A 12,756-nucleotide genomic window follows, 5' to 3' on the forward strand; every position below is an offset into this window, starting at 1 on the left:
CGGAAGGAACAGGCCGTCTCTCTGGGCTTGAGACGGCCTGTTCCTTCCGATATGAAAGAACCAGCGTCTCCCTGAGGCCTAGTAACAAAAGACAGAGGGGAAACAACAAAATATGAAAGGGAAGTAACACTTAACTTGTGCAGTAATTCAGGGTTTCCAGGATCTTAGGTTCCAGTGTATGAACATTCCTACCCTCAAGGTCCGTTCATACGGATAGGAGTCAGGGCTAGGATTAGGGTTTCCATAGGTGGTGTCCGTTTCCCTTTCCCTAGCTTTGAGGCCTAGTTCCTTTTCCCTTCCCTCCTGTTGTTGGTGTGGTGTATCCTCCCAGAATCCTACATCACTACAAGACAATTTGTTTGCAGTGCATTTTGCGACACAAAATGCATTTTGTATATACAAAATTAATTTAATAGAATTCTATGTCAGAAAATGAAATTCTGTATGACAAAATGATGTCCTGTGCTACTAAATACAATTCTGTTAATTTTGTAACAATTTTTTTATTCTGTGTCCCAAAAGACCATTCTGTGAGACAAAATGATTTCTGTAAAGACAAAATTTATTCTGTGATTACTACATTCATTTTGTGGCACAAAATACACGTCAATGCCTCTAAATCTAGATGACAGTGGTATAAGATGCTGTTCTACGATAATTCTCCCCCAATGTGTAAGCAGCATCCCGACTCCCTCTTAAGATATCGGGGCAGATAAAGATCGGGCATGTTGCATTTGAACTGCTCTGTTCTTGGGAGATAAGCTGATGTGTCTGGCAGCGGCCTTTTCACCGCTCCCCATTCAGGTCACATGCATGCTTGGCCAAGAATGCAATTGGATGGGATGGTTGCCAACTGTCTGTTAAGGACAGTCTGTGCAAATAGACTACATTTAGACACACAGCACATGACACAGGGGGTCATTTAGCAAACTGGTGTAAAGTAGAACTGGCTTAGGCTACTTTCACACTCGCGTTTGGTGCGGATCCGTCATGGATCTGCACAAACGCATCCATTCAGATAATACAACCCCATGCATCCGTTCAGAACGGATCCGTTTGTATTATCTTTAACATGGCCAAAACGGATCCGTCTTGAACATCATTGAACGTCAAAGGGGGACGGATCTGTTTTCTATTGTGCCATACTGTCAGTGAAAATGGATCCATCCGCATTGACTTACATTGTGTGACAGGACGGATCCGTCTTGAACACCATTGAAAGTCAATGGGGGACGGATCTGTTTTCTATTGTGCCATACTGTCAGTGAAAACGGATCCGTCCCCATTGACTTACATTGTGTGACAGGACGGATCCATTTGGCTCAGTTTTGTCAGACGAACACCAAAACGCTGCAAGCAGCCTCCAAAGCGGAATGGAGATGGATCGGAGGCAAACTGATGCATTCTGAGCAGATCCTTATCCATTCAGAATGCATTAAGAGCAAAACTGATCCGTTTTGGACCGCTTGTGAGATCCCTGAACGGATCTCACAAATGGAAACCAAAACGCCAGTGTGAAAGTAGTCTAAGTTGCCCATAGCAACCAATCAGATTCTTCCTTTCATTTTGGACACCACCTTTGGAAAATGAAAGGAGAAATCTGATTGGTTGCTATAGGCAACTAAGCCAGTTTTCCTTTACACCAGTTTTGATAAATCTACCCTTAGGCCTCTTTCACACGAGCGTGACGGATTGGCAGGAGCATAGCTATAGGGGTGCAGAGGTAGCAGTCGCTACCGGGCCCAGGAAGCCTGAGGGGCCCAAAGACCCTTGTGCTGCATAAGAAGACACCAGTATTATAGAAAGTGCCATGCTGGTCAAGTTACACCTCTGGCTGCAGGGAAGGGGTTAAATCAAGAATTTGGCATGGGGGCGGGGGTGCCGTTTGCAATTTTAGCCTCGGGCAGCACGAAGGCTATGCGCTTCCTGCCCCTGGCCACAAAGCACTGAGAGAAGGGGGGCCCCCAAGCTGAACTCTCGCACCAGGGCCCATGAGCCTTTAGCTACGCCCATGCGGATTGGCTCTAGATGCGTTCAGGGATGCGTTCAGTGAAACTCCAACCATTTTGCAAGCAAGTTCAGTCAGTTTTGTCTGCGATTGCGTTCAGTTGTTCAGTTTTTTCCGCGCGGGTGCAATGCGTTTTGATGCGTTTTTCACATACGTGATAAAAAACTGAAGGTTTACAACCAACATCTCTTAGCAACCATCAGTGAAAAACGCATCGCATCCGCACTCGCTTCCGGATGCAATGCGTTTTTCACTGAAGCTCCATTCACTTCTATGGGGCCAGGGCCGCATGAAAAACGCAGAATATAGAACATGCTGCGTTTTTCATGCAACGCAGAACTGATGCGTTAAAAAAATAAAAACGCTCATGTACACAGACCCATTGAAATGAATGGGTCAGGATTCAGTGCGGGTGCTATGTGTTCACATCACGCATCGCACCCGCATGGAAAACTCGCTGGTGTGAAAAGAGGCCGCTTAGACTTCAAAGGGGCGCCTTCACACGCGGCAGATTGTGTGGCAGAAAATTCCACGACTGAAAATCAGTTCCATTCATTTGAATGGGGCAGCTAGCACATGGATTTCTGCAAGCCTCATTCAGGTGGATGGAGCTGATGGTCAGTCGCTGAATTTTCTGCCACAAAATCTGCTGGGTGTGAATGCACCCAAACAAAGGGCTCATGCACACGACCGTTAGATGTTTTGCGGTCTGCAACTTGTAGATCCGCAAAACGCGGAAACTAGCTGTGTGCATTTAGCATTTTGCGGAACTGAACGCGAGGGCAGAGAGAGCAGAGTAACCCACGCCTGCATAGGTACATAGGTCTGCATGGGAGCTGTATACACAAAATGGTAGTTTTTTTTATTTTTTATTTTTTAATCCAGACAGTGTTCCCAGCTGCTTCAGTTTCTATTTGAGATGCATTACAGTAAGAAAAGAAGTGTTGCAAAAGTATACATACCCTTTCAAGATTTGCTCAAGCAACTGCATGTATATAGCGTTCCTATAGGTTCCTGAGGCTCACTGTCTAGTACCATGATCATGAAGCGTGAATGAGAGGCGGTACGTGACTATAACTATTAGTTCCGTTCGGAGGCTGCAGTATCACACATTTCCCTGCCCTGCAGTCTCGCATTGTGCAACGAGGTCTGTGCCACAGGAGCCGCTCCAGTCCTCGGCAGCAACACCCAATGCAAATAAATGGCTTTCTCACCGCCGGGCAAGGCATAAAAATAGATGGCAGCCAACTGAGCACGGTCTGTGCGAGAAGCGTGTGTCAGGCAGCGCACACTAGTATACGTAGATATTCCGAAGAGAACAGAGCTACAATACTACAATGGATGACACGCCACCAGCAGAATGCTGAGCACGGCATATCCACTACATAAAACATACAGAGGCGTATTCATGGGGCTTATGACGTGAGTGTCCAGGCAGCGGATAGGGGGGCAGGAGGATAGACGAGACGGATCAAAATGTGATCTTTACCTATTCCTGGCTGCAGGGCTCGTTACAAGAGTTCGGTTAAACTGTAACCAGCTATACAAGAGGAAAAGATCAGGACGTGATTTTAGACACTGGAGCTGCGATCACGTGACCCACAATAAAGAAGAATTTTTCTTATTCCCTGGCACCAAATATTGGCAGGATTAATAAACAAATATCTGTATTTACATATTATCTCAGTGTACCCATGTTATTTTATGTATTATGAGCTCGCCAATTTTTATGCAAATGAGAGAACACCTGGAGGGCGCCCCCAGGTGCGTTTTTCTGGTGTTTGTTTTTTTTTCATCTTTATGGAGCCTTTTAACCTGATGAAGGGGACCTAAGTGTCCCCGAAACACGTTGTTTTATTTGTCTCACCTAATGAGCAATATCCGATAAAGAAGAACTTTTCTTCATACCTGCATCTGTCCAGCCCGGTGTTTCTGCGCCTAAACTGCGGTCCTATTGCGCCATTAAGACACTAAAGCTGACCATATACATAAGATATATGGCAGGTTTAGCCGACCATCAAATCTGTATGTGGCCTCCCGACTCTCCCCAATGGCTAATATAGCAGAGATAATGATTGGGCATGTTGGATTTCAGCAGTCCAGTCCTTTTTTGTCTGCTTTCTCCCCACTCCCCATTCTCTACATATGCATGCTCAGCAGTAGGGGATTGATAGGTCTGAGTATGGCTTCATCTTTACTTTTAAGGTACTATGACCCATACGTTTAAACTGTAATACTGGTGGACAACCCCTTTGAAGTATGAAGAGTGCGGTGTTCCCAGCCTTGCTTATGCCTCATAAATCAACACCCTTATTATTTCTGGGGGAGGGGTTAAAAACCTATTATTAGGGTCCGTTTTTACTGTTTCTATAATCATCCAATATACGTAGCTCCCTCAACATTTTGCAGATGTTTCAGCTGAGAATCCATTTTTATACTGAGTCCCCAATCCCTTGTAAAGATATAGAGGTAAATGATACAATTCTGACTGCCTGCATCCACCACTAGAGGGAACTTGAGAGCTTAATGAAGTCATCAACTGTAAGTTCTAGAGCTCCCTCTAGTGGTGACTGCAGACAGAATTGTATTACTTACTGATTTGATCTGTATTAGATAAAAAGGAACTCCGGCTGTTAAGTTACAATGTTGACATGGTGATGAAAGCTGAAAATTCATGTTAAAATTATGCATTTCTCCTCATGCTGGTGGCTATGTATAGACCAGTTAATGAGGTCTTCCTTTCCTTTTACTAGATTCTCATCAAGACGACGCAACACTCCAAGCTTTACAGATATGGATTTGGGTTTGCCTAGTAATGCCAGGGTCACCTTCATGCATAGTCCTACACATGCAATGTGCACGCAGGATAGGCTGATAATGGCTGCGTGTCAATGGAGATATCAGATACAGACTGATCGGCTTAGATTTACATTACATGCATGTACATAGAAGAGGGTCACATACATAGCCTGACACCCATATTGCACAGTTATCCAAGCAGGTGCAGCATTCTCCATTATGGGAACAGTGGAGCACGCTCACTCAGCTGTTTCTATACATTACATGTCACAGTAAAGTGTAGGATCTATAGATGAGCAGCGATCAATGAATTTGTGCTGATGCCAGCAGGAGGAAGAAGGAAAGGGATCACTGGCAGATACCCTCTTCAAAACAGGGAAATGCCCGCATAGTTGGGCTGTAAATCCTTAGGGATTACCAAGGGGGGAGATTTACAAAGCAAAATCCAACACAATCCTTTTGAGCAAAAGTGAAAGAACATACATGGCACGCACCAAATTTATTTATTAACATGTGGCTTATTTAGGTTAGGGCCACACCACAATCTTGGGCACGACAGGTGGCAACCGGCCAAGTATCACAGTGTAGCAGGGCATCTATAGAAATCAATGGGGTCACAGCACGCAGTGTTGGATTTGTTGCGATTCTGGGGTTGCGAAAACATGGTGCAACTCTATTCATTTCTATGGATGCCATTCTACACTGTGATCCTTGGTCACGCCACACCTGCACCCAGGGGTGCACTTCCAATGAGGCCAGGTGAGGCAATTTCCTAAGGCGGCGAGACCTAGAGACAAGTTGGGGCAGTGGCAGGGCCATGGGACATGAATGCTTCCATTGTGGAAGCGCTCATCTCTCTATAGTCAACTATATCACAGTATGCCTTTAACAGAAGGGCTGGGGCGACATTTCAATTTTCGCCTCAGGCAGCAGACAGGCTAGGTGCACCCCTGCCTGCCCCTCCAAAGATCGCCATTTAGCCCTAGACTACAAATGCATGTGACTTGTAGTTCCCATGCTGCAATATTGAACACACACAAGCATTATGACTGGCATGTGTACTTCAAAGACTTATGATGGGATAATCTTTGCCCTGCAGGATACATGTGCCAGCAGACTAACACTGCATGTAATCCCCTGCAGGCATCCTTGGATCTTATGCAAGAATCAAGTGTTCAGGTACTTGCAATCCCTTGCAGCAAGCAAGAATCAAGTGTTCAGGTACTTGTAATCCCGTACAGCAAGCAAGAATCAAGTGTTCAGGTACTTGTAATCCCATACAGCAAGCAAGAATAAAGTGTTCAGGTACCTGTAATCCCTTATAGCAATCAAGAATCAAGTGTTCAGGTACTTGCAATCCCTTGCAGCAAGCACTAATAAAGTGTTCAGGTACCTGTAATCCCTTACAGCAATCAAGAATCAAGTGTTCAGGTACTTGTAATGCCTTGCAGCAAGCAAGAATCAACGTCAGGTACTTGTAATCCCTTGCAGCAATCAAGAATCGTGTTAAGGTACTTGTAATCCCTTACATCAAGCAAGAATCAAGTGTTCAGGTACTTGTAATCCTTTACAGCAAGCAAGAATCAAGTGTTCAGGTACCTGTAATCCCTTACAACAATCAAGAATTAAATGTGCAGGTACCTGTAATCCCTTACAGCAATCAAGAATCAAGTGTTCAGGTACTTGTAATCCCTTGCAGCAAGCAATAATCAAGTGTTCAGGTTCCTGTAATCCCTTACAGCAATCAAGAGTTCAGGTACTTGTAATCCCTTGCAGCAAGAAATGATCAAGTGTTCAGGTACTTGTAGTTCTCCTGCTGTATTATTAAACATACACAAAGTATTATGCCTGCCACCTGTACATCAAAGAGCTATGACAGAATAATTTCTGCGCTGCAGCATACATGTGCCTGGAGCCTAGGACTGTATGCAATCTCCTGCAAGCATCCTTGAGTCTTATGCAAGAATCAAGTGTTCAGGTACTTTACAGCATGATTAGCATCATCAGTAACATTATACAGCAGGGTGCTAAGTGCATCATTCCTTCTGCACAACAGAAAGCATGACCATTTGCAGAAATGCCGGATCATAACCACTTACAGGCAATAAAGGCAGTTCCTGGAGAGGGGAAGGGAGGGATATTATCCTATTACCCCACCCATCATCACATGGAGTCGATGCGGCCGGCGCTAGGACCCTGGAGGCGACCATGCTGCAGAGTGTACCGGCTTTGCAGCAATATAAATACTCGGGTAAAATGCAGAGCACATTCTTTCCTGCTTCCCAGCTGCAGAGAGCACAGCATCCCCAGAGCCCGGGCAGCATCTCCTCCATCCTGCACCCCCTCACTCTCTCTTTGCACCCCTTCACCTCTGGCCATTTGCATGCATTACATTCCTCCAAAAATGGTTTGTGAGACAGGAATCCTGGCAGATGATCACAGTGCCATAGCAGGACCCCAGAAAGATCCTCTGATCGTCTCCTCATCTCAGATGTGGCCCCCACTGTCCAGTGCAGCCAGCACCTCCCCACTGGTGCCCCCTACTTCCACCACCACCACCAGCTCTGGGGGGAGCTGCTGAAGAGGGCACGAAGGAGCAGCAGCTTTATATTCGTGAATTTCAACCCTCAGATCAGGAGACTGCAAGGAGAATATTTTATGAAGGCATTAAAGAAAGGATTCCCAGCTCAGCATTTCGAGGGTTAAAATACCAGCCACTGCTCCAGTGCATCTATGCCCTGCTCACATGTAAGTAGAGGGGGTGGTGGTAATTATTGCTACTGCATTCATTGCACCCATGATAGCTGCAGTGCAGGCCTCCTGGACCTGCCATTAGGAGATGTGACATTGCAGATGAAGAAGTCTGGTACCCTGTTAGCCAATAGAAAACTAATTCAGTGCTCTCATTAGGAGAAACACAATAAGAGTATTATTATTATCAGCACTATGAGAGCACTAAACTACATGGCAGATGTTGATACATTGTATCCATTGTTTTGCTTAGAACTGTTTTGTATTGATTGTTTTGCTTCTAAGGGATACATTGTAACATGGCTGGGATTGGGGATCATTGGCTGCCTGCCCTGGTATAGGTGGGATCAGTCTTGGTGCCACTTGCTGCCTGCTGTCACAGGGTGCCACTCTCCCTGTATAAACCATGCCCGTTGATCTGAGGCCTTAATGTGTAACTTTCCTGAAATGCAGCATCTTTTCATAGGAGGAAAGGGGTGTGCATGTCAGGTACGAGTGACACGAGCTTGCATTGCACTGAATGGAGATGAGGGGGGTTACTCTATATACAGGTTTTATATGACCCACATATTGTCTTAGGAGGGTCTGAGGGGATGGAAACCAGTTCTAACCAGTTTGGACTCAACCACAGCGACTGCCGAAGCTGTTGAGGCGTCCCATTGGGTCATTCGTAAAGTTTCCCTTCTGTTATACGAGGCATGGTTCACTGGAGAAGGTGCACACTAAGTACCACTACACCTGCCGGTGCATTAATATGAGCCCTGGAGCAGGTCGTGCTTTCTGAGGGTGCAGAGTATTTAAGCGCAGACAGATACCCAAGTCTGTAGGCTGAATACCAGGTAAGGGTACTTTCACACTAGCGTTTTTCTTTTCCGGCACTGAGTTCCGTCCTAGGGGCTCAATACCGGAAAAGAACTGATCAGGATTATCCCCATGCATTCTGAATGGAGAGAAATCCGTTCAGGATGCATCAGGATGTCTTCAGTTCAGTCACTGAACGGCGTTTTGGACGGAGGAAATACCGCGACATGCTACGGTTTTATCTCTGTCCAAAATTCCGGATCAGTTGCCGGAATGCTGGATCCGGCATTAATTTACATTAAAATGTATTAGTGCCAGATGCGGCATTAAAAATACCGCAATGCGCAGACCGGTAAAAATGAGAAAAAAATATATAACGGATCCGTTTCTCCGGATGACATCCGTTCTTGCAATGCATCTGTAATACGGATCCGGATCCGTCTACAAATGCTGTCCGTTTGCATGCAGATTGCCGGATCACTCTGCCGCAAGTGTGAAAGTAGCCTAACTTTTGCATTGATGGCTGCATGTCTATGATCATTATTTCCGCCATAAGAAGCGATAGCATATTCAGATCTCCTACATCTGACCAGTGACGTGCGTAGAAGTGAGACTTTTTGCATTATGGTGTTCATGGTACTACATCCTATCATCTGATATTGGCCATCTGATATTGTCATGTCTGATGGCACTTACTTATGGTCCTATGCAGTGCCGGTTGAGATGCACCAGTCGCTGCATGCTTTCAGAAGAATCGCAGATAGATAGGTGGTGCCAAGCGGAGGGGGCGTGCCCTGGAAGTTTCTGGCTGTCATAGTGACTTCATTGCATGCATATCTCTTGGTACAGTGTGTCACGCTGCAGATCATTCATTGCTTTGTAATGCTGCACCTCCCGGGTATCAGCTATTCGTGGCCCATGGGAGAAAAGGAAATTGCATTAGCATGATCTGCAGTGTGTCATGCTGCAAAGGTACCTTGCAGTGCGGGCGGGCGTCGCAGTGGGGCTGCAGCATGCAGAGAACCCAGGGGCGTCATGACTAGGATAGGTCTGTCTACTGCTAGGAGGGGAACCGTGAGAGCAGCAAAAAGGGTCTTGACTACAAGCCCCTCTTGTGAAACAGTCACCTAGATACAGAATGGAATCTAGGCCAATGAGACAGCGAGCCTGGCCCCTTCTCCCCACCCTAGAGCTCTAATACAATGCAGATGTAGAATAATGGACTTATTCGCACCTGCGCAGATACAGCACGTGTTATTCCATCAATAAATAAAATATATACAGATGCAGCAGTGCTGAGTTTGTTATTGGGGCGCCGTGTGTTGTAATATGACAAACTGCTTCCCCAGGTTTTGCATAGGACTGCATTATCGTTGCACATGAGAAATATTGATGTGACCTGCTCGATCTGTAAATTACCGTACACGGTTTACCTATCTGTCACGGTTATGCTTCACAGAGATGTTCCTCTGATAGATCACGTATAGATTTTCCATCAGTCCCCTTGCCCTGGGATGCAACCAAGGCACCCCCCTCTCCTTGCTGTAATGAATACATTCTGTGTTTCCCATCTTAAAGGGATATTCTCCTAGTAATATACTATCATTGTCAGATAGGTGCGAGTCCCAGAGCACCTATCTGCAGAACGGGATCCCTGAAGTGAGCAGAGAGCAGCTGTGCATGCATGGCCACCCTCCATTCATTTCTATAGGACTACTGAAAATAGCTGAGAACTGGCCCAGCTATCTCCAGCCTTCCCATTCAAGTAGCAATGTACCATCAAAGTGCCAGATGACACAACCCCTTTAAGCACTTGCTTCAGTTAAGTGTCTTGAGGGATATTGATTGAAGTTGCTGAGATTTTCACTTTTGACCATATGCAACTCTGCTTAAAGGGAACCTGTCACCATGAAAATGAGAAATAATCTGCAGGCAGCAGGTTATAGAGCAGGAGGAGCTGAGCAGATTGATATATCGTTTTGTAGGAAAAGGTTCAGTATAAATTGTAATTTATACATTGAAATTCCTGCTCATTGTGGGCTTTGAAGTCCAGGAGGTGGAGCTATCAGTGATTGACAGCTGTCTCTGTAGACACATAATAGAGGGAAGGCTGTCAATCGCTGATAGCTCCGCCTCCTGGACTTCAAAGCCCACAATGAGCAGAAATTTCAATGTATAAATTACAAGTTATACTAAACCTTTTCCCACAAAACGATATATCAATCTGCTCAGCTCCTCCTGCTCTATAACATGATGCCTGCAGCTCAGACACCTTGTGCAACGTGGCAGGTTCCCTTTAAAAAAAAAATCTGCCCCTGCCCTCCTGTAAGGAGATACAGCAGAGTTGGGACTTGCTTAGATTTGTTTGCTTAGTCCCTTTTTTTTTGCACTACTTTATGTCTTAGAATTAATAGGCTCATATTAGGGATTCATGTTATATGTATATCTGCAATATGGCGCCAACCAACTGCTATGGACCCATACTGTACCTCTGGTTTTATACATATTCATTCATGTGCCGTATCATAGAGGTGATACTTATAGAGGATATGGCGCTCATGGAGGCAACACATAGCATGGCTACAGGTCAGACCAGAAGGGAATCTGTGTGCCGCCATGCAGGGTACGTACACATGGCTATGGCGTGCTCTGATATTCACTATGGATTTCATTCCTTTCAATGGGAGGGATCAAACATGCAATACGTGTGGATCTGCCAGAGAATCTGCAGTGGAAGTGTCTGTCCGGCGTGCAGGTTCCCTAAAGGTGGGCCAGTAGGAATAAAGTCAGAATCTGGATGAACTGAACCAATGACTTCAGGGCTGGAAATGGGGGCATCTTATAGGGGTTCAATGATGTGACACCCTAAGGCAGGGATCAGCAACCTTCCGCACTCCAGCTGCTGTGAAACTACAACTCCCAGCATGCACACTTACTCAGCTATTCTTGTAAATTCTCTAAAAGTGAAAGGAGGAATCTTGGAGTTGTATTTCAGTACAGCTGGAGCGCCGGAGGTTGCTTGTCCCCGCCCTAAGGGTACAGCCACACAGAGGAGGAGGAGGACGTATTGAGGTAGATCTGCCTGCAGGACTTTATGCCAAAGCCAGAAATGTATACGAAAATGGAAAATTGGAAATATAAAGGAAGGATTTATACTTCTTCTTCCTGGTGGACCCACCTCTGGCTTTGGTTGAAAATCCTGGAGGCACATCTGCCTCAAAAATTCCTCCCAAAAACTCTGCGTGGCCATCATACCCTTAGGGGGGGTTACATCATAGATCTTTGTTCTGCAGGGAGAAAGTTGTATGTTTATATGAATCTTGTCTATATAGACCATGGGTGAGTCCTCTCCATAGAGCAACTTCCACCATAACTGTCGTCTATGAGACCTCAAGGGACCGAAATTTAACCCAGTTTGGTTTTGGCCATACATGTCTGATATTTGAGCCTTATCAGTGTCAGACCATAGCAGATGTTTGTAGTGGTCTTCCTATTAAATGGGTTTGGGAATGGAAATGAGTTGTAGTCCATGGTTTTAGCCCTGAGAAAAATGTAGATCTCAGAAAGTGACCATGCCTGCCTAGTCATTCTTCATGAACATCCATGGGAGATCTAGCTATATCCATACATCCCATAGACCGTAATGGAGAGTGTCTGCCCCCAAGTTCTCAGGATCAATGAGGGGCTCAATGGCAATGACATGTTTGGAAATCTTTTGCAGCAGTAAAGTGAGGGCATACACGTTCTGTTCATATATGGTTCTACACGTGGTGGTCTTGCAACCTTTGGCACTGCACCCACACAGTCGAAACCCCTTTATTATAAAAACAATAGCATTTCCAAAATTGTAGGGAGCAGAATATAGAGCTACGGTAGCATTGAACTTCTTCATCCCTGCAGAGGAGGTAGCACTATAACCCATGGGCAGCCAAGCCCGTTCATTTTTTATTTTAAAGATTCCTTGTACTGTTTCAGTAAAATTTTGCAGCAGCGAAGGAAGCGGTATAAAACTGTCAGATAACATGTATCCGAATCTGTTCTGCCATGTTAGACCAAGCTGAAGTGACAGGAGGCCACGTTTGACAGCAGCGCTCACTTTGAACTCTAGGCTGTCCTGTCAGACCTCGAAGGTATCAAGTAAGGTAAATCTGGAGAGGCTGGCTCGGAAATTCCTCGTCTGTCTTCTCTTGCATTTGGTTATATCCCAGGGATATTCTAAATGAAATAAGTGGATGGAGACAGCACGTCTTGTTGTAACCTCAGTGTTACTTTATTCCATAGGAAACCTATGCTTGGTAAAGGCTGTTTAGCCAAATTGTTGCATCTGGAATAAAGTAACACTGTGGTTACAACGGAACGTGCTGTCTCCATCTACTTATTTCATATGGATTATCCGT

The 12,756-nt window shown here is 45.4% G+C and overlaps 1 protein-coding gene across 1 annotated transcript in view; it reads left to right on the plus strand.

Moving 5' to 3' along the window:
• The first annotated feature begins 7,103 nt into the window (after positions 1 to 7,103).
• The window catches only part of NAT8L (N-acetyltransferase 8 like), a 55,825-nt gene continuing 50,172 nt past the window's right edge, over positions 7,104 to 12,756 (plus strand). Inside the window, 2 exon segments of the mRNA XM_044295491.1 lie at positions 7,104 to 7,313; positions 7,315 to 7,555. Coding sequence (XP_044151426.1) covers positions 7,191 to 7,313; positions 7,315 to 7,555 — 364 coding nt within the window. The 5' untranslated portion in view covers positions 7,104 to 7,190.

Source organism: Bufo gargarizans, chromosome 1 (genome assembly GCF_014858855.1).
Source record: "Bufo gargarizans isolate SCDJY-AF-19 chromosome 1, ASM1485885v1, whole genome shotgun sequence".
NCBI lineage: Eukaryota > Metazoa > Chordata > Amphibia > Anura > Bufonidae > Bufo > Bufo gargarizans.